Raw genomic sequence first — 20,727 nt, forward strand, 5'->3', positions numbered from 1 at the left:
TCTTTTGACGTTTCACATTCGTTCAGATGGTCTGATGCATCTACCTTGGTAATTGTGCTATGAACAAAAATCAGCTGACTGCCACTTAAATCCTCCAAAATGTATATCTAAATGCAATGAGATTTGTACTGGATTTATTAAATCCAGTCGAGGATTTATGGCTAGTCTAAATGAGCTATTAGTTACGATCAAATTTAATGGAGAGTTTTTATAATTTGTGTTAATGTAATAAAGTTAATATTCTTGTTTTACACGAATAAGCAATGTATTTTATTTATTTTGGGATATTTGCAATGGCTTGCATTTTATAACATCTTTAGAGTGCATTTAAATTCAATCCAAAACACTACATCAAAGGCTGTGATTTGGATCGAAAATGGAGTGCATCCTAGCTGTGTGCCGTGGAAGCAAAATGGAGTGCATCCTAGCTGCGCGCTCTCTTGTAAAATTCATAGGTGAATTCATAGGAAAAGATGTACTCCAGCGGCAATTGTTCTAGTGATTTAACTGCATCCGCGGATGCAAACTTTTTGCTGGGTAGAAACACAATGACTTTTGTTGCTTGGTTCACGCTCAATTTAAAGTAAATGAATAAAGGCAAGGTACTACCTAATTCAAATGCGATTTTGGATTTCTTTATTCCTTTACACAAATTCAGGCTTGGATAAGCATGAATTTCTCAATGTGTTCTTACCTTAAATTTTTAATTACGAATTACTACAAGAAATTCTTTTGTACGTATCTGCTGATTTACCTGTTAATGACAACATCAAGCAAATAAATGCAGAAATCGGTCATAAATAACAGAAACAACGGGAAAAAGTATAGGTACCTGGTTTTTGTGATGTCAACTAAATAATTTCAAAATTAATGAATGTGCAATAAAATCGTGGGATTTTCCCAGCGATAATTGATTTTTCTAATCAAGTAAGATTTTGGAGAAAGTGTGTCACATGGAAAAGTCAGAAAGGTGCCACATAATAACAAGCCTTCATCACGAGTGATTAGGTAAAAACCATTGCCCTCCCAGCACAATATATAGAAACTATTCAGACTTGTTGCAGACAACTTTTCATGTCATCTAATGCTAAGTTTACATTTACGAAACCCACTCGATTTCAACTGTCAATTCCATAGCTCAAACGTCAAATGAAATCTCATCAGAAATCCATTGGATTTCATTTGATGTTTAACCTATGGATTTTACAGTTGAAATCGAGTGGATTTCGTAAATGTAAACCAAGCATTAAGTAGTGGGATGACGTTATATTTTCTGCTGGGACTAAAATTATGGCCCTCAAACAGTTTTCCCTGGCCCTCAAACAGTTTTCCGAAAACGGATTTCTGATTCTCTACGCGGCTGAATGTGTGACGAAACACGATTTCATATGCTTTCACTTTTGACTTAAAGCCGGAAGAACATGCAACTTAATGAATTAAGCCAGAAATCCTCTTATGTGACGAGGCCTTTACAGCCATGGAAAAAATTTAATCCATACCGTAATGTTCGGAAAACTATCAGTTATGGTATGGATATCAAGCAGTGACGTTGGTGACATCCAGATTTTGAAGGAAACTATGACAGAGGAGATTTATTGAGACGTTTTAAAAAATGATTTAACAAAAAACGTCAAGAAATTTGGGCCTGTTGGCCCTGAAAATTCAAACAAATTGCAATATAAGTACTACCAAGACAAGGACCCGAAGCATAAATAGGTCTGTCTGGTTACCCTAAAATTTGTAACAATTTGTACCAATTGTTGCTGGAAGTCGTCTGTTAACACAAAAAGTCAGCAAAAGAGAGCGATTCGAGAGAGACATTTTGACAGTTCTTTTACTGAGAGTTTGCAAATTCTTGCTGGAGAACAAAGTTGCAAAGTGGAAAAAATCCTTTTTGGGTAATTTTTATTTTTAATAAAATACAACATTTTTGGTTCTTTCATTAAGGGGTGTTTACACTATCTATGAATGTCATATGAGATGTCAAATTTGCTATATGTGAATGTTGTACTCATAGTGTGACCACTATGAAAAATTTCATCTATCAAAATGATGTGGCAACTCATATGTAGATTTTTCATTTAGGAAGCGCTCTATTCGGCCATGCATTTTCGTATGCACTTGAGAAATTAATTGTTAGAAGAAAACAATTTTACCAAAAATGATGGAGATAGGTAAAGAAAACGAAAATGTGAGTGCGATTAAATTTTTTAACAATATTGTGTTATTTGCGTGGTTTATATTTTGTGGTCATATGAAATTTTATGCAAGTGTGAACGCAAAAACTAAAAGTGGTATGGACTTTGACAAACATAAAGGTTGTCGAATGGATAAAAGAACTGACAGCTCATATGACATTATTGGTCTGTTCCTTTACTTTTGAAAGTGGTAAAACCGGCAAAAGTAGTAAAAGTTGTAAACTGCTCCCATATGAATTGTATGGTGCCTGAAGTAAAGGAACGCTTTTCGAGTAAAAAGTGGTAAAATTTGAAGATTCTTGCACGTAAAGGAACAGAGCTTATGTGTGTTTGTTTACTCAAAATTTGTACAAATTGTTACTGGATGTTGTTCGTTTACTCTACAGTACAATGCAAAAGACTTTAGCCGATTACAAGAAGTTACTAGACTTGTAACAATTGGTTTGTTCCTTTACTTTTGAAAATGGTAAAACCGGCAAAAGTAGTAAAAGTTTTAAACTTACCCATATGAATTGTATGGTGTCAGAAGTAAAGGAACGCTTTTCGTGTAAAAAGTGGTAAAACTTTAAGATTCTTGCACGTAAAGGAACAGAGCTAATTTGTACAAATTGTTGAGTAAACGAACACACCTATTGATAGATAGCGTAAACACCCCTTAACCCTGCGTTTACAAATGACTGGACAGTTGACTTCATGTATTGATTGTCAAAATACCACAACTTGCCTGTGTGACGTAGGCGTCCCGACAACTGCAAAAACAGTTGTAAAATTTTGAATGAAAATCATCGACATCCTTTTGTTTTCCGTTCACATATTTTGTTTTTGTTCATGTTCTTTTGTTTTCAACACATTTCAATTATTATCTTACTTATTTTTACAAAAATGCCAAAAATTTGTCTTCCTTACTGTCTGTGAAAAAATGATGGACAGCTGGAAGACAAACGACAAATGTATGTATGTGTTAGTAAATCAGAGTTGTATTTGAAGACAAACTGTCTGGTGTAAACGCGTAGTTAGCGGAGAAATTGTTCTGTTTTGGCAAGTCAGCTGATTGCTTGCTGGTTTTTGCTGGGAAGGTGTCTGTTTACTCTTTACAATTTTCTTGCAAAAGAGAATAAAAACTACTTACTCTCTGAGAAAGTTCTTGCTGGACAATTCTTGCCGGGAAAGTAACCAGACAGACCTAATATTAAGTGTGTGTGTGTCGGCATACTCGACAATTTGTAAGTCGATGCTCAGACTAGCACGACTTCAACATGACGACGTCAAGTTTATAGGCGAGGGGTATGAAGCAGGGTTGCGGAGTCGGAGTCTAGCAAATTTTGCTGGAGTCGGAGTCGTGAAAAAAAGCTCGACTCCGACCCCAGGCAAAATTCTTCTTTTCTACATTTATCAAAAAAAAATTTATTTTATTTTAATATGGTAGAGAGATGAACATAACCCCCTGTTTTTGTAAAAGAAATTGTATGTTCTCACACGAATTGTCAAAATTTGTAAATCGATTTACTCGCCTTAGCGCAAATGTGAATAGCTGATTTTTGAATGAGGAATTCTTAACTATATATAGAACGTGTATACGAAGAATTAGATCTGTATGTCATCGAGGGACTGAGCTATGAATGCCCAAATTATTACGAATATAGACGAACGAACAAAAAATAGTTACAAAAACAGGGGGTTCATAAATTTTGTGAATCGTTTACTAATTTTATAAGAAAGCTTTGAGGAAACGTGTAAGCAAAGGCTTTATCATAATTACTTATTGGTCCAAATGATCCACTTAATTTTTGCAACAAAATGTAAAGTTCAATGAAAATATATGGTTTTAGATCCCACTGATTTACAACTTCACTATAATGTGGAAAGTGTATTACAAATTTGTTTTGACCAAAATCCATGTAACACTGCGAAATAATCCTCTTAGACCCCCTTTTAGTATACCAATTCTAACAACATTCCATAGGATGACTTTTGGTTAGAAAACTTGAGTATTATTCATTTGACATCGATTTTTAGAGATACGTTTCATTTCAGAAGTGACAGGGTGCCAATGTTCTTGCTATAGTTGTTAAAGGCTTTTATTGAAAGAAGAAAACTTACTATTTGTATGTAGTTAAGCTTAAACTCATGTTTGTTGTTTTCAAATTTAAAAACAACTAGTTTAAAGTGGGATGTAGTTAAAATTGATTACTTTTGGGGATGGCAGAGAATACTAGTTTCGTCCAACGCCACTTGGACTCATCAGTTCTCTTAAGGCCTGCGTACATAAGCTGCTTTGCCTGATTGCCTTGCTTTGCTGCTTCAATAAAAAATAAAAGAACAAAGAAGGCCGACCCAATTTCCAACTGATGGCAACCCAGTTCAAAATTTCGTCTTTATTCTATTATTTTTATTACGTCAGAAATGAAGCAGGAAAGCAAGGCAATCAGGCAGAGCGGCTTATGTACGCAGGCCTTAAGTTCTTTGTATTGAAACAAAGAACCCTGTGGGAGTAGTTAATTTGGTTTACATATGCGGCTACGAGAGTTTTTAGGTGTTTTCGGTTGAATTCGCATTAAAACGAATTCATCAGTCACACTTATTTTTGAGCTCGAGTCGTCATAAAATTGGGGAAGGGTTCTTTGTTTCAATACAAAGAACTAAGAGAACTGATGAGTCCAAGTGGCGTTGGACGAAACTAGTATTCTCTGCCATCCCCAAAAGTAATCAATTTTAACTACATCCCACTCAGCGTTGTCAGTATTGGGGATTTTTCCCCAAATTGGGGAATTTTTATCTGAAATGGGGGAAAAAATTTCGACTTGGGGAATTGGGAAAATGTCATGGTAGAACAAGAAAAGGTAACAGCAATACCCAGCTGACTGAAATGGGCTGTAGTGTTAGTGTCAAATTCCATACGACATTTTATATATTTATTTCTATGTTCGATGTATATTAGGGATATATATTTTTTGAAGAACAAATTTATTCATCAGAAAAAAACTATTTCCCATAAAGACTCTTCCTATAAATGACATGTAACCTCCTCCAGGTCCGAACGACGTGCCGCACACTAAAACCGCTTATAGAGGCGGTACAACATTTGTTAATATGGAGTGGTACTTTGATAAGTTTGAAAAAATAAAGCCCTAATAAACATGAGTTTTTTGATTTCAAAAACAAGAGATTGAAACAGCTTCTCCTTTTTCAATGAATTCCCAGCGACCTCAAACATATTTGCAAGAATTATACTTTCTGCGAGAAGTAATGCATTTGGTGGAATGATATGGAAACATTCAAATTGAAAATCTAACGAGTTTTCATTTATGTTTTCCAAAATATTCAATCAAATGTGGAAAAATAATAGTTTTTTAAATTCCAATTTATAGACATTTCCAAGGCCTACATAAAGTCGGCTAATAAGCCCAGCTGATTATTATGTTTTATGTCAAAAACATTATTGTGATTTAAAATACAAAGAAACTAAAATCACAATAATGTAAAATCTATTATGTTTGTTGTCAAATGTTGTTAACAGTACTCTGAATGTCCGACCTTCTGTAGCACAGTTTATACAGTTGGCCATTCAGAGTTCTGTTAACAACATTTGACAACAAACATAATAGATTTTACATTATTGTGATTTTAGTTCCTTTGTATTTTAAATCACAATAATGTTTTTGACATCAAACATAATAGTCAGCTGGGCTTATTGGCCGACCTTATACTAGACCTTGTTCTGTAGGCCTTGGACATTTCCTTATTTTGTTTACATTTTTATTTGACACTAGTGTTACAAACAAAAACAAATTCCTATGTGGTTGTTGTTGAGTTGTATTTGTTGTAGTACTTACTTTACCTTCTTTGTTCTACCATGGGAAAATGTTGAGGAAATCTTAAAAATATTTGGGGATTTTTGGGGAATTTCTTTTTTGACTAATTACTTCAGATTATCTGATCTTTTTTAATTTCAGAACGTGAACAGCAGTAGCATGCGTGACGCACAAATAACATGCATATATATATACTAACTGGTCGCAGCTGTAATAATTTATGACAGATCTGAAGTGTTATTATGCGGAGACTGACAGCGTACTAGAACAGTGGGTTGAATTGAAATAACGTTTTCCATCATTTCTACTGCTGAAGGGGACTAAACTGCAGAAATGATTTCCGGATTGATGGGCAATGATGAAATTAAAATTAATAGATTTTTGCAGTACTGGAACAGACCATTTATTTAACATTCATGTATCCAATTATAAAAAAGATAAATATGCTTACAGCACGGTTACTCTATAGTTTTTTGCCGGGTTAACTCACTTTGAGGGGATTTATTTAACGTTTGCGCTATGGAATTGACATTTGAAATCCAAACCCACTGGGTTAATCCGGTTAAGTGTAACCGGGGTATTAGGCCCGTTATAATATCCTTTTTGTTGTTAAATGTTGGCCGATTTCGGACAGATAACCCGTTTTTTATTCCTACAAGTTTGCTTTAATAATAAGTGTCAGATAAACTAAAAGGAACTTTGTGTTCCTTTTAAAATTTAAAGTGCGCCCAAAAACAAGTAAAATTTGAGAGCAAATTCAAATCAACCAATCCGATTTGAGTAAATTTGATGTATACAGACTGTTTTCCTTGAAATGGAATGGAAGATGTAATAACAAATCCCTGGTAATGCGAACTTTATTCCTTATTTTTCTTAAAGTAAGGTATTACAAAACGGGATTTTAAAGAAAATATGTAAGAACGGGCCTTAATTTAAGTTTTCAAACCGATGCACATTGTTAATATGCATTTTTCCCTGTGGACTCGAATATTGAAACCATTTATAAAAATTAAGAAGATATAAAAAAAATAGTGGAATCGATCGAAAACTACTCGGCATATTTACCATGAGGAGCCATGGACCTAGGCTTTCATTCTGACTTGCACCTTTTTTGAGTAAACAATTATTAAAGTTAAAAAGACCAGTGCCGAATATCTTAAACGCTGTTACTACAAATGCTGAAACCGATGCCTACAAATATGCAGTTTTTTTAAACATAAAAGCCATTTTTGCAGCAATTCACTGGGTCAACATAATTTTAGCTCTATACGAACCTTTTTAGAACCAGTTGTCAACACAAAAATCTCCACGAATGTTTACGATTCGCAAAGGAAAATGTTGTCATTCGTTAATTGGAGATGGTATTAAATATGCTTTCCGTTCCAACAAGTAATTCTTAAGTAGAAAGAGTCTTCTATTTAGAATCATATTCAAAAAAAAAAAAAAAAAAAAAAAAAAAAAATGCAGTACGTGTTACTAGAATAAATAATCAATTTTCTAACAACTCCATTTGTTGCAGAAATTTTGACCCACGTAAATCAATGTTACAACTCGTTCATTATACAAATTTATATAAATCCAATGAGACTACTGATTCTGAATCACTTGAAAGTGTAGTTTCCAATCTCGTTAATTTAATTCATATATAAGTGTATAGAATACTTTACAAGTTTAATGATATGAATTTCAATAGTAAAATAAAACTACTTTTGATATTTTGTAATTTTTTGTTAAAAAAAAAAATTTTGGGGATTTTTTTGAGGAAATTCAATAAAATCTGGGGAATTTTGGGGAAAAGTTTTGGACAAGTTGGGGAAAAGAGGCTTAAAAATACTGGCAACGCTGATCCCACTTTAAACTTGTTGTTTTTAATTTTGAAAACAACAAACATGAGATTAAGCTTGACTACATACAAATAGTAAGTAAAACACACATCTCAACAAAACTGCCAAAGTGAATCCAGAAAGAAGAAAACTGTTAAATATTGAATTTTCTTCGACCTTTTTGTTATACAATGTTGTTTTCATTAAATAAAGCTCGATATTTCGCAATTTCTTCAATTGCATCTTCAGCTGTAAACAGATACAACGTTTGGGTAAAGTTTTGTGTCGTTTTGGCCGTTTTTACACTGTTGGGCATGATGCCGAAAAATTCAAATTCATTTGAAATATATGCCGACAAACAGATAAACGCTGGACTTTGGTATCGTCGTCGCCCTGTTCGCAATAATCACGTACAAATAAAAACACAAACATTTACTTAAAGCTAGGGTAGCATCACTACCATCGTCTTCTAATGTAAATATTGCACTGACTATTTATTTGAATATTGCGATCTCCTTATGTTCTTAGCTTTGCTAATTAAACCTCTGTAACATAGAGCACTGTTGTCGACATCGCTTTTGAAGTTCATACGGCTTGTTGTTGGTACATTGAGAATATATAACCTAGCAAAATAAATTGGAAGTAGTGCAATGTGGACTAGTTCTTTCACGGCATGTTTTGATACAATTCAAACGGAGTCGTGAAAAAGGCACTCCATTCCTCACATTTTAACCGCATTTGGATGCAATCCAAAGAATCACATCCACTTGTCACATTTTAACAACATCCGGATGCAGTTCAACGGAGTCGTGAAAAAGGCACTCCAATTCCTCACAATTTTACAGCATCCGGATGCAGTCCAAACGGAGTCGTGAAAAAGGCACTCCGTTCGCTACATTTTATTAGTAGTTGTTAGAGATCCCTACAAGTACATAAATCAGTTTGTACATCTCTACATTTTCCAAAAAGAGATAAGCGTGTTAACATTTCCAAAAAATGGTTAATATAAAATAAAAAGTATTTAATAACAAAATAAAAAATATTTTAAATTTCCCAATGGAGTGCCGGCAAAATATCGATGACAATATCGATAAAATCGATTATTTCTTAAAAATTAAATATCGATAGATAGTTTTGCCTATCGATATTATCGGAACAAAAATTCGAAACCTAAAATTCATTGAAAAAAATAGAAATTTCGTGCTTTTCTGATTTGTGTGTGTGAGAAAGTAAATCCGTAGTTACACGTACACATTTTTCGGAAAAGTAAAATGCATTTTTTATTATTTTTATAAAATAAAAGCAATTGTTTATTCTATTTTACATTTCTGTGAATTACTTGTGCAAAATTGTACCATGGTACAATACTTGTACCATGGTACAATAAGAAAGGTAGATGCATCGGCGAATTGCTACAACAAAGCAACTTTTTTTGTAATGTAAACTGCCAAAATTTTCGCTAAATGGTCTCTTGTTGTCTCTTTTTGTCGCTTGTGTTTGTCTATAAAGTGTAGACATGCTATCTCTTACTTACCGAATCATATGGTTTTTTGTTTTGATTTTTCATGGCGAATTCATAGTTTTTTGACGTTTTAGATTCGATCAGCTGGGCTGAGGCATCTACCTTTCTAATTGTACCATGGAACAGGCCATTTGATTATTGTTGTAGAAGTACCTTTTTTAATCTGCTCAGGTTTCGACGGTTCATTTCACAGAACCATTACATTAAACTAATTCAACCGGAAAAAAACAAAACAACAAATTTACTTCGCAAACAGGAAAGAATAAACAAAAATAGTTCTATGAAGTATGGGAGGATCTGAAAGGGCTTCATCACGATCGTCAAGCTATCAAAGTTCTAGACATAGATCGTCTAGGTCAAAGGATAGAGAACGGGAGCGTGATAGGGATAGGTATCGTGAAAGAGACCGTGATCGTGAGCGTGATAGAGACAGGGAACGTGACCGTGACAGAGATCGGGATTACTACTCTTCTTCATCAAGACGACACAAAAGCAAATCGAAATCTAAACATTCAAAGAAATCAAAATATCATCGCCGAAGTTCTAGTTCTAGCAGTTCTTCATCGGAATCATCTGAAAGTTCCAGAGGTAGTCGTAGTAGTAGAAGCAGCCGAACATCTTCTAAATACTCAACATCACGTAGTAGTAAAACAAGAGCTCCAACTCCAAGTTCAGAAAGCAACTCAAGAGGAGCTCCCAGCGCAACATCACAATCCACCGGCAACAGCACAGCAAATGCTACCAAAAGTATCGACTTAATGGATAGTAAGGTACAAAAAGCCTTGGAGACTATCGAGGAAGACTCTTTTAAGCCGGCAACATTCTTTAGTACAAGAGATCGTGAGGCAGAAAAATCGGAAAAAGTTATTATAGACCTCAATGCAGAAACTGTATCATTTCCAAAGCCTATGGAAATACAGAGCGATTTAGCAAAAGATGATGAAATATTCCATCCAAATGTAAGTTTTATTTGTTTTTTTTTTTCAAACTTTACAATGCCAATAAATATTTAATTTTTTAGTTCTTAGGCGATCAGGAGCAGAAACAGGAAAGGTGGATACGAAAACTTTTAATGTACCGACAAAAATATATGTTGGAGTAATAATGATTGTCGTTGTTTTTAGAAATACATATGTATATTCAATATAAATTAGCATCAAACTAGGAGAGAACTATAACAAATAAAAAAAGGTGGTTAGTTATTCGTCATTCGGCGATAACAAATCTCTCAGTAAAATCGCACTAACATTCTAATGGGGTCGATTATGGATAGCAACTCAACTGTAGTTGCGTTGTCAGAAGAGATAATCATACAGTTAAATAAAGTGAAACGACAGGCATTTTTGTCAAATTCAGCATTATGATCATTTTTTTATTATGTATTTTATTTATTGAAACATTTTGTTACATCTATACTGATCAGCGTAAAAACAAACCACACGTATTCTCTCTTTATTTCTCATTTGCCATTGCACTACTAATACACGAACAATTCTGAGCACCCCTGCTTTACACGATATGTATTTTACATATGGGTTGTCACCTTTTATATACAAAATTTATACGCAAAGTGACAATCCATATGTAAAATACATATCGTGTAAAGTACCCATTAAGGCCAATAAGTTTTACAATATTGATAATAAAAGTTTCTACTCCAAAATACGGTAATATAAATAGTGTATACAAATTCATATATAAATACATGTTATTTATAAGCTAAAGTTATAATTTAAAGTTATAAATACATATGTAATTGTTTTTTTCTGTTAATTTATCATAACACATTAATAAAACAGGATATGCGAGGTATTACTAATATGTTGATCTAAAGAATAGAAGAAAGCGCTTTCGAAATGTAGAAATTTAACGTTTTTAGATTATTGGGAAGGGAATTGAAGAGACGAGAAACTCTAACTTAAAACTGCTAGTAGATCGTGTAAATCGAGAAAATGTAAAGGAAGTCGCAAGGAAACAAGGACACTGGAATTTAAAAATCTTATAAAAAAGGGAGGAGGCACCGAAGATTAATCAGATCGTCAAATGTGCATCCTAAAAAATCTATTGCGAAAGGCGTTATGTGTGAAAAGCGTGAATAGCATTGTTGTTTTTAACAAGTTTCAGTCTGGATAAGGTAGTTCCGGAAAAAAGCTCAAGACAATATAGTATGTTTGGCATGACTAAAGCGTTAATGAAAGTCTTTTTTAATGTCTCGAGGTAAAAACAAGTTGTAATTGTAAAGTTGGCCTAAAGCAAAGCTAGTACGTGAGACTACTCGATCAATGTGATAAGTGAAGTCCAACTTATTGTCCAAAATGACACCGAGACATTCCAATCTGTCTACAAAATCAACTGATATGAATTTCAATGCAGAAATGGAAATTTCAATTATTAAATTAAATTGGTGGTTGCTGAAAAACAGCCGCTTCATCAACTGAGATTCGCAACTTCAGTTGAGAGTTGCCATACGTGGATCAATTTTGACAACTGGCAACGCCACTCAACGATAATTGTTATCGATGATCGACCCCTAAATTTGTTGTCGGAAACGCAACTGAAGTCGGCCTCTAAATATGCAATTTTTAAAGTCCTCTAACAATAAAGCATCCAGAAATTTGAGCTGACCCGTTATATCGCGGTCCACTATAGAGCGTTTTCATTGGAAAAATTTCATGAAATTAGTCGTTCGTAGATCGAGATCCATACTAAAGTAATTTTATGAAATTGCTATAGTGGGAACTCAATCTAAACGCCTAATTTCTTGAAATTTATTCATTGAAATCGTTCTAGTGTGGACCGGGACTAAGCTCGGATCGCGATAAAACTTTTTGCTCCCTGATCACGACAATATATCACCTACGCTCCGAAATGGTTAAAAACCCGCGTTTTTATTGTCATCTTGCAAACATTTTATTGCACCCAAGGAATCAGATATAGGCTGACTTCCGTATCGTCATACGTGGATCAATTTTGACAACTGGCAACGCCACTCAACGATAATTGTTATCGATGATCGACCCCTAAATTTGTTGTCGGAAACGCAACTGAAGTCGGCCTCTAAATATGCAATTTTTAAAGTCCTCTAACAATAAAGCATCCAGAAATTTGAGCTGACCCGTTATATCGCGGTCCACTATAGAGCGTTTTCATTGGAAAAATTTCATGAAATTAGTCGTTCGTAGATCGAGATCCATACTAAAGTAATTTTATGAAATTGCTATAGTGGGAACTCAATCTAAACGCCTAATTTCTTGAAATTTATTCATTGAAATCGTTCTAGTGTGGACCGGGACTAAGCTCGGATCGCGATAAAACTTTTTGCTCCCTGATCACGACAATATATCACCTACGCTCCGAAATGGTTAAAAACCCGCGTTTTTATTGTCATCTTGCAAACATTTTATTGCACCCAAGGAATCAGATATAGGCTGACTTCCGTATCGTCAGTTGCTTGACAAATGACTGCAAATGTGTGAAGTATTGTGGGTTATCATGAATGAAATTTTCCCGTGACTTGTTTTTCCGCCGTAGCAACTTAAGGAAAGTGAAAAAAATTCACGGGGAATTGCCGTTCATGATAACCCCCATTATGTTTCTTAAAGCCGTATTAACCGCGAAGCTACGTGTTTCAAAAAGTCAAATGGGCCGATTCCGTACAGCGAGGCGAGTCATGTCGCGTCGTCTATCGTCTCTGTGACAAAATTTAAAAAATGCACTACGTACAGCGATAGAAAATAATCGTCGATAACAAGTTATTTTTATTTTTTTTTATTTTATTTTTATTCGTTAGTAAAAATGTACGGCGACAGCTAATTTGTTGTCGCCGGAAAATGAACATTTCGGCGACAAAATTTGACGACGTCAGGCGATATTGCCATACGGAATCGAAAAATTGCATTTGCCAACGCGACACGACTCGCCACGCTGTACGGAATCGGCCCAAAAAATATGCATTTTTACCGCAGGTAAAAAGCAAACATGACTGATTTCCGAAACTGCAATTTCAAAAAAATTACTCTACGGGTATGTTCTGAGACACATTACACCTCACTTCACGCCTCAATTTCTCCACGCGAATTTCTTGTGGCAAAGATTCATTAGGGTATTTAAAAAGAAGCGTAAATGGGGTGAATAAAATGCTTGTAACGTGAAGTGAGAGGTGAAGTGTGTCACAGAACATATCCGTTAGTATGGAACTCGATCTAAGGACCCCTAGTTTCATGCACGAATACAAAGCAACTGACGTTTCAGAAGTCAGTCAAGTATCAGGGCTGAAGTGTTATTTCTTAACACCGTTGTGTTTAATAACTGCGAAGCTACGTGTTTCGAAACGTCAGAAACACACATTTTTAATGCAGGTAAAAAGCAAACATTTCCGATAAATTTAGTAGCATTTTCGAGGAACAATGTATGAGTGTGCAACTGAAATATTTTTGACGAAGTTTCAACAAATCAAAGCAACTGACGATACGGAAGTCACATGGACGTAGCCAGCTACATCCTACAAAACAGTTCATTTGTATGTAAAAAATTATAAATATTACGAATAAACAAGCATTTGATCCCCCCCTCCCTAGAACGACCAAAAAGCTACGTGTTTCGAAACGTCAGAAACACACATTTTTAATGCAGGTAAAAAGCAAACATTTCCGATAAATTTAGTAGCATTTTCGAGGAACAATGTATGAGTGTGCAACTGAAATATTTTTGACGAAGTTTCAACAAATCAAAGCAACTGACGATACGGAAGTCACATGGACGTAGCCAGCTACATCCTACAAAACAGTTCATTTGTATGTAAAAAATTATAAATATTACGAATAAACAAGCATTTGATCCCCCCCTCCCTAGAACGACCAAAAATTATTCATAGTTGCTGTACTAAACGAGTAAATCAACGGATATGAGTAAAAATATGTATGTATATTCTTTTTCTTTCTAATAGAAAAACGATTTATTAAAAAAATCAACATTTAGTTCTCCAACTGCAAATTCTTATTTTTAATAATACTTTATGGCGTCTATTTAGGAATTATTCAGATTTGGTCTCAGTTACTTTCGGCTTATCGGTGGAGCCATTCGTTTTTTCTGGGAGGTCTTTAACGCCCGTAGAACCAAAACCACCTTCGCCACGTTTAGTTTCTTCGAGTTTGTCCACTTGTTCAAGTTCCGGGTAAAATATGCGCTCACATATCAACTGCGCAATTCGATCACCCCGTTTAACTTCAAATTCTACATCTGCATGATTAAAAAGCACCACACCGAGATTGCCGCGATAGTCTTCATCAACTACACCCGCTCCGACGTCAATAAAGTTCTTAACGGCCAAACCTGAACGCGGAGCAATGCGACCATAAGAGCCATTTGGAACTTCTATTTGAAGGTCAGTTTTTACCAAAGCTTTGCCACGAGCAGGAACAACTAAGTCGTACGCACTGCGTAAATCAAGGCCAGCAGCTCGTTCCGATCCACGGACTGGTTCAAAGGCGTTTTCTGTTAGTTTAGCCCAACGCAAAACACATTTACTATCTAGCTTCATTCTTTTCGCTTGTGCTTCAACAATTTCTGGTGAGTTTTCTTCAGTACGTTCCATCTGCAAATTAGGTAAAGTGGTTAAAATACAAAAGGAAACAATGCGTAAAAAGCGATGGGACTTTACACACTACTGACGACAGATTGAATGAACCTTCACTGATAGCAGGATCTACGAGACGTATATTTGCAAGGGGTTGTTAATTTCGTGATTTTTTTGGCGGCTCAATGTGCATCAAAAGCCAATTACTGATTACTTTGCATATTTGTATTGCTGATATCATGGTATTCACCTATTACGACGTCTGACGTAAAGCGTTAATTGGCAAGTTTTTTAAAGCCGAAAACACATCCAACTTTTAAGTAAATGTTCCTTTACTTTTAAAAATGGTAACACTGCACAGTGTGTAATTTTACGAAAAACCTGGTCAAAATTCTAAAACTGAATGGATTTTGACCTAACCTAGGGTTCTTATGTTTTCGGGTCGCTGGTTTAAGTTTTCATATTTTTTTAACCCTCAGACGGTCATCAAAGGGGCCTTTTTGGCCCCTTCTCCTATAAAATGTGATCGTATCAAATCAAAATATTCTACAAATTTGTTCGCCATCAATTTTTATTATAGGTCCTAAAATACACGAAAACACTGTATCTTACCTAAACTCCAGAAATATGCAAAATTATAAACACATTTTAAGGTTAAGTGGTCATGTGAGTTTTGGCAAAATTGTAATGCAAAACATGATTTTAGAAGAAAGGCGTCAAAGACAAGTGTTTTCAGCTAAATTTCGCTATAATGCTTGGTTTACATTTACGAAATCCACTCGATTTCAACTGTCAAATAGATAGCTTAAATGAAATCCAGATGAGATTTCATTTGACGTTTGAGCTATGGAATTGACAGTTGAAATCGAGTGGATTTCGTAAATGTAAACTTTGCATAAGTCACCAAAGAAATGAAATCTCTATTTGCATTAAATACAAAGGAAACATCGGTACCAATTTTGCCAAAAAAAAAACCAAGAGACCAAACAAGCGTCTACCATGTCTACAGTTTTGGAACTAATTGAGTTTAGATTGCTTGAAATCTTTGCACTTTAAGTATATGGTGTATTTGGCAACCTTACTAACAAGAATATTTTTCTTAAAAAATTAAACCTTGCGCGGGTCAAAAAAGCGGTCTTTTTGGTAGCCTTTTCGACAAATCGTTAACATCTCTTTTAAAATGTGATCATATCGGACTAAAATATTCTAGAAATTTGTTCGCCATAAAATTTTACTATAGGGACTAGAATACATCAAAACTCTAAATTTTATTTAAATGCCAGGAAGTTACCCTATACTATATTCCGACATTCTGAATCAACGAAAATATATATAGACAAAATAGACAAAATGTCTCATAAAAACGAAAAGTGCATGATTTTTCGATGGAGATTGGTAAAAAACTTCCCTTTTTATGAAATGATAAGGTACACAGCCCAGCTCGATCTTACTCAAACTATTTTCATAATTTTTTGTTAAAAGTGACCTTGAAAAAATCTGCAAGTACAGACATCTATTATTAAAGAACGCACATTTTGTTGGCGACACTGAACGGAAAATTGGACACTGTGCAGTGGCAAAAAATTGTAAATGTGGTGAACTACTCTCATATAAATTGTATGCTTTAAGGGAACGCTTACGGGTAAAAAGTTTTAAAAACTGGTAACCTTAGACACGTAAAGGAACACGACTAATGTTGGGCGTAATTTTTATAAAAGAATAAAGGCCTGGATACATAAGCTGCCTCGCCTGCTTACCTTGCTTCATTTCTAAGATAAGCTTCGTTCTCAGACAAAAGTTTTTTGAAATAGTTCGGAAATGGAAAAAAAATGGAAAATACGTAAAAAAACTGGAACAAATGTGTAAGTCGGCGTATCAGCCAATCAGACGCCGGCAACCATGTTACTATTTTTTACACGCTCAAATTTGTCGAGTAAAAATTTTTAAAGAGAGCGCAATTCAGCGCCATTTTTGTTTAAAGAGAGTGAACATTTTACAACTTTTTTGTGTACGGGATCGGTTTTTCGGGTAAAATGTGTAAAAGTTGTAAAAACTTTTTAGTTCTGGAACAAAGCTATACTGATAATACTCTTCTGGAATATTTAGTATTCCAAGGGGTTATGGAAGACTAAATAACGAATTTTAGTCATTTCGGTGGTATATTGACGTCACAACCTTCAGTATTACGAAAATTAGGAGGTACCCCCATTCTAAGGGGGTTATATCGAAACGTGGACCTATACCGACGAATTAGAAAAGGGGGCAATACGAAGGCGTGGACCTGTACAGACAAATTTCTGGGTAACAGTTTTATATCACCAACGAAGACTAAATACAACACTAAAGCCATTTTGGTGGAATATTGAAGCCACAACCTTCAAAATACCGAAAATCGGGAAGCATCTTTCCATGGGGGCTATATGAAGGCGTGGACCTATACCGAACAATTTAGAAGGAAAGTTTGAGTACCCCCAATGAAGTCTAAATACCAAATTTCAGCCACTTCGGAGGAATTTCGAGGCCATAACCTTCAAAAAACCGAAAATCGGGATGTATCGTTCTATTGTGGCTATATGAAGGCGTGGACCTATACCGCCAATTTTAAAGAGGAAAGTTGAGTACCCCCAACGATATCTAAATACCAAATTTCGGTATTTGGCTATATGAAGGCGTGGACCTATACCGACAATTTTAAAGAGGAAAGTTGAGTACCCCCAACGATATCTAAATACCAAATTTCGGTATTTTGAAGGTTGTGGCCTCAATACAACCTTCAACATACCGAAAATCGGGAGTTACCGTTCTATAGGGAATATATGAAGTCGTGGACCGATACCGACAAAATTCTGGGGGAATGTTTTATACCCCCAAGGAAGACTAAGTACCAAATTTCAGATATTTCGGTGTGATAATGAAGCTAAAAACTTCAAAATACCGAAAATCGGGTGGTACCGTTCTATGGGGGCTATGTTAAGGCGTGGACCTATACCAACAAATTTTAGGTGGAACGTTTAATATCCTCAACGAAGACTAATTACCAAATTTCAACCATTTTGATGGGATAATGAAGCTAAAACCTTCAAAATACCGAATATCGGGAGGTACCGTTCTATGGGGGCTATATGAATGTGTGGACTTATACCAACAAATTTCAGGTGGAAAGTTTTATACACCCAACGATAACTAAATACCAAATTTCAGGCATTTTGGTAGGATAATGAAGCTAAAACCATGGTAGAATAAGGAAGGTAGAACAGGGGCCTAATTAAGTGATTCGATTCGATCGAGTATTTGCTCGTGAAAAAGATTTCGACACGATAAAAAAGCGGCATGACGAGATTCGATCGAAATCATTGATCGAATGTTTCGAGAGTAACCGGTAGTCGAACTATGAAAACCTATGTATACTATAGGGAATATTATGAAGGTAGATGTAAAAAAGGTGTTTTGTTTGAAAGCAAGAACCAAAAAAAACAAAATTATGAATGAAAAAAATGTAAATATTTGTGGAATTTTTTGAACAATACATTGAATAATAATTTCGGTATGAAGTTGTGCTAAGAAAATAAGAAAATTATTAATTCTTGCAAAATCTTTTTGACATTGTTGTAACGGATTGCTAATACATCTACCTTAATAATCCTCTCTCAAAATAAATGAGAGAGAGTTTGGTGGGTGTTTTGCATTAGCCTCTCTGAGAGAATATGTATTTCCTTTGGTAAACAACGGGGGATGAAATGTTTAAAATGTACTTCACTTATAAAATAAAGGCTATTAATATTAAATATTTTTTTCTGTTTTGCAGAAATGCTTATTTTTCAACTTATTTTTTAACAACTGCAAAACTAGTTTTTGTTTAATGATTGCTTGCATTTTGATTCTAAATTTATCACAATTTCTAAAAACGACTGCAGAGGACTTTTCCAAATTTCTCTTGTTATATTGTCTAAAAAATGCTGCCAATTATTTACTAACATCGTTTTTCCTTCTATAAAACGACAACAAACAACAATTTTTACATTTTAAACAAAAAGACAATAAGAAATCTTTCATTTTATTTGTTTACGATAGGCAATTTGGCCTCGATAAATTACTCGCAAATTTATGCTCAATTACTCGATAATTTTACTCGATAACGAATGTTGTCATCCCAACTTTGAGTACTCAGGTCGAAACAACTCGATATCGAATCACATAATTAGGCCCCAGGTTCGAAAAAACCATAGAAAATCAACCCTACACCTATGCCCGCTTTCTTCCAAAATTGTCAATGGTGACAAACTTCAAGTTTTGTTTTTGTTTATTTTTAAAATTAATAAAATCTTAAAAAAATAAATGGAACGTTGTAAAAAAAAACAAATACATGGATTTTTTGGGGATCTGCTAAAAAATTGATTTGTTATTTGCTGTGCGGCGTTAATAGAATCAACCATGACTCTTTTTCTCGTATTTCAATACATAAAAAACAAATGCTTTGTTAGTTTTTAAGATATTGGAGTAGTAGATGTGTTGTGGTTTTTGGAACCGTTCTTGGCCCTATGGGCTAGGTTCTCATTTATGAAAATAAATAAATTAAAAAATTAAATCCGTCCTCGGAATGACGCTAAAATTACTCCAATTGTCGTACATAGTATATAATTTCCCTTAATATAAGAATATGCAAAATCCGAAGTCTACTAATGACATACATTTTGTATGCTTTTATTAAGCAAACCACATGCCGATTATAAATATTTGCAATAATTTAGTCATGTAGATGTCTTAAAATATGAAATTTCATAAAAATATGAAATTTCTTGAAACATTTTTTCAAACTCCCACACTGTTTGCTGGGGAGATTTTTCCCACAAAAAGACACCAAATTCTCCCACAATTCAAGATAGAGAATGCATACCTTTTTCCCATGGGAACAAATTCCCAATTCGAACTTCATTCAGTAGTGGAATTCTGTAACTCATTTTTCGAGTTACCAAATGGTGGTGCGAATAGGTTTTCAAGGTTCGATTTTTTCATTCGCGAGCAAATACTCGATCGAATGTCGTAATTAGACCCCAGTAGTGGGATTCTCCAACGAATTTTTTGGTTATCGACAAAAATCGTTAAAAAAACGCAAAATGATTAATAAAAAGTTCAAATAAAAGTTGACATCACTGTTGCTATCGGTAGAACTTGCGACTACTTTTTATTCGTCGCTAACTTACCGGGAAACATCGTTAATTACCGAAATTATAAGGGGCCTAATTATGTGAGTCGATTCGATCGAGAAATTACTCGTGAATTTGTTTTCGACACGATAAAGAAACGGCATTATAAATCTCGATCGAAAACGTTTAAGCATTGTTATCGATTTTTTCGATAGTAACCGGTAATCGAACTGTGAAAACCGGTAATCGAACTGTGAAAGCCTATATTTTCTTTAAGGAACATAATTATAGGTAGATGCCGAAAAAGTATTTACTTTAAAACAAAAACGAAAAAAAGCATTATTATGAATGAAAAAATGTAAATTTTTGCGAAATTTTTTGAAAAATACTTTGAATAATAATTTCGGAATAAAGTTGTGGTAAGAAAATAAGAACATTATTAATGTTTGGAAATCCTTTTTTAAATTGTTGTGACATACTGCTAATGCATCTACCTTAATAAACGTACGGTTGTTTTGGCAGAATTATTAGAAACATTCTTGGTTGGCGCAATTTTTATAAGAAATGATAAAATAATAAAATGGATCCATCTGTGTTATTCTTGTTATCTTCTTCTGATGAAGAAGATGACAACATTAATTTAATTCGTAAAC

General features: G+C 34.5%; 2 protein-coding genes across 3 annotated transcripts; one reads left to right on the top strand and one right to left on the bottom strand.

Moving 5' to 3' along the window:
- Nucleotides 1–9,514: 9,514 nt before the first annotated feature.
- On the top strand, nt 9,515–11,214 carry LOC141390786 (uncharacterized). Its single transcript, XM_073963751.1, has 2 exons — nt 9,515–10,314; nt 10,377–11,214. The coding sequence occupies exons 1-2, from the start codon at nt 9,643–9,645 to the stop codon at nt 10,455–10,457; spliced, it is 753 nt and encodes a 250-aa protein (XP_073819852.1). The 5' UTR covers nt 9,515–9,642; the 3' UTR covers nt 10,458–11,214.
- A 3,067-nt stretch (nt 11,215–14,281) lies between these two features.
- dUTPase (Deoxyuridine triphosphatase) lies at nt 14,282–15,160 on the bottom strand. 2 transcript variants are annotated; one of them, XM_073963752.1, is made up of 2 exons: nt 15,015–15,160; nt 14,282–14,948 (listed from the first exon to the last, which is right to left on the bottom strand). In XM_073963752.1, exon 2 carries the CDS (start codon nt 14,946–14,948, stop codon nt 14,388–14,390), a length of 561 nt encoding a protein of 186 aa, XP_073819853.1. In that variant the 5' UTR covers nt 15,015–15,160; the 3' UTR covers nt 14,282–14,387. The 2 variants fall into 2 exon arrangements, with proteins under 2 accessions (XP_073819853.1, XP_073819854.1); XM_073963753.1 differs by having other exon boundaries at nt 15,019–15,140.
- Nucleotides 15,161–20,727: the final 5,567 nt, after the last annotated feature.

The sequence above is a fragment of the Musca autumnalis genome, unplaced genomic scaffold, assembly GCF_047663935.1.
Source record: "Musca autumnalis isolate F117 unplaced genomic scaffold, ASM4766393v1 scaffold_1, whole genome shotgun sequence".
Lineage (NCBI taxonomy): Eukaryota > Metazoa > Arthropoda > Insecta > Diptera > Muscidae > Musca > Musca autumnalis.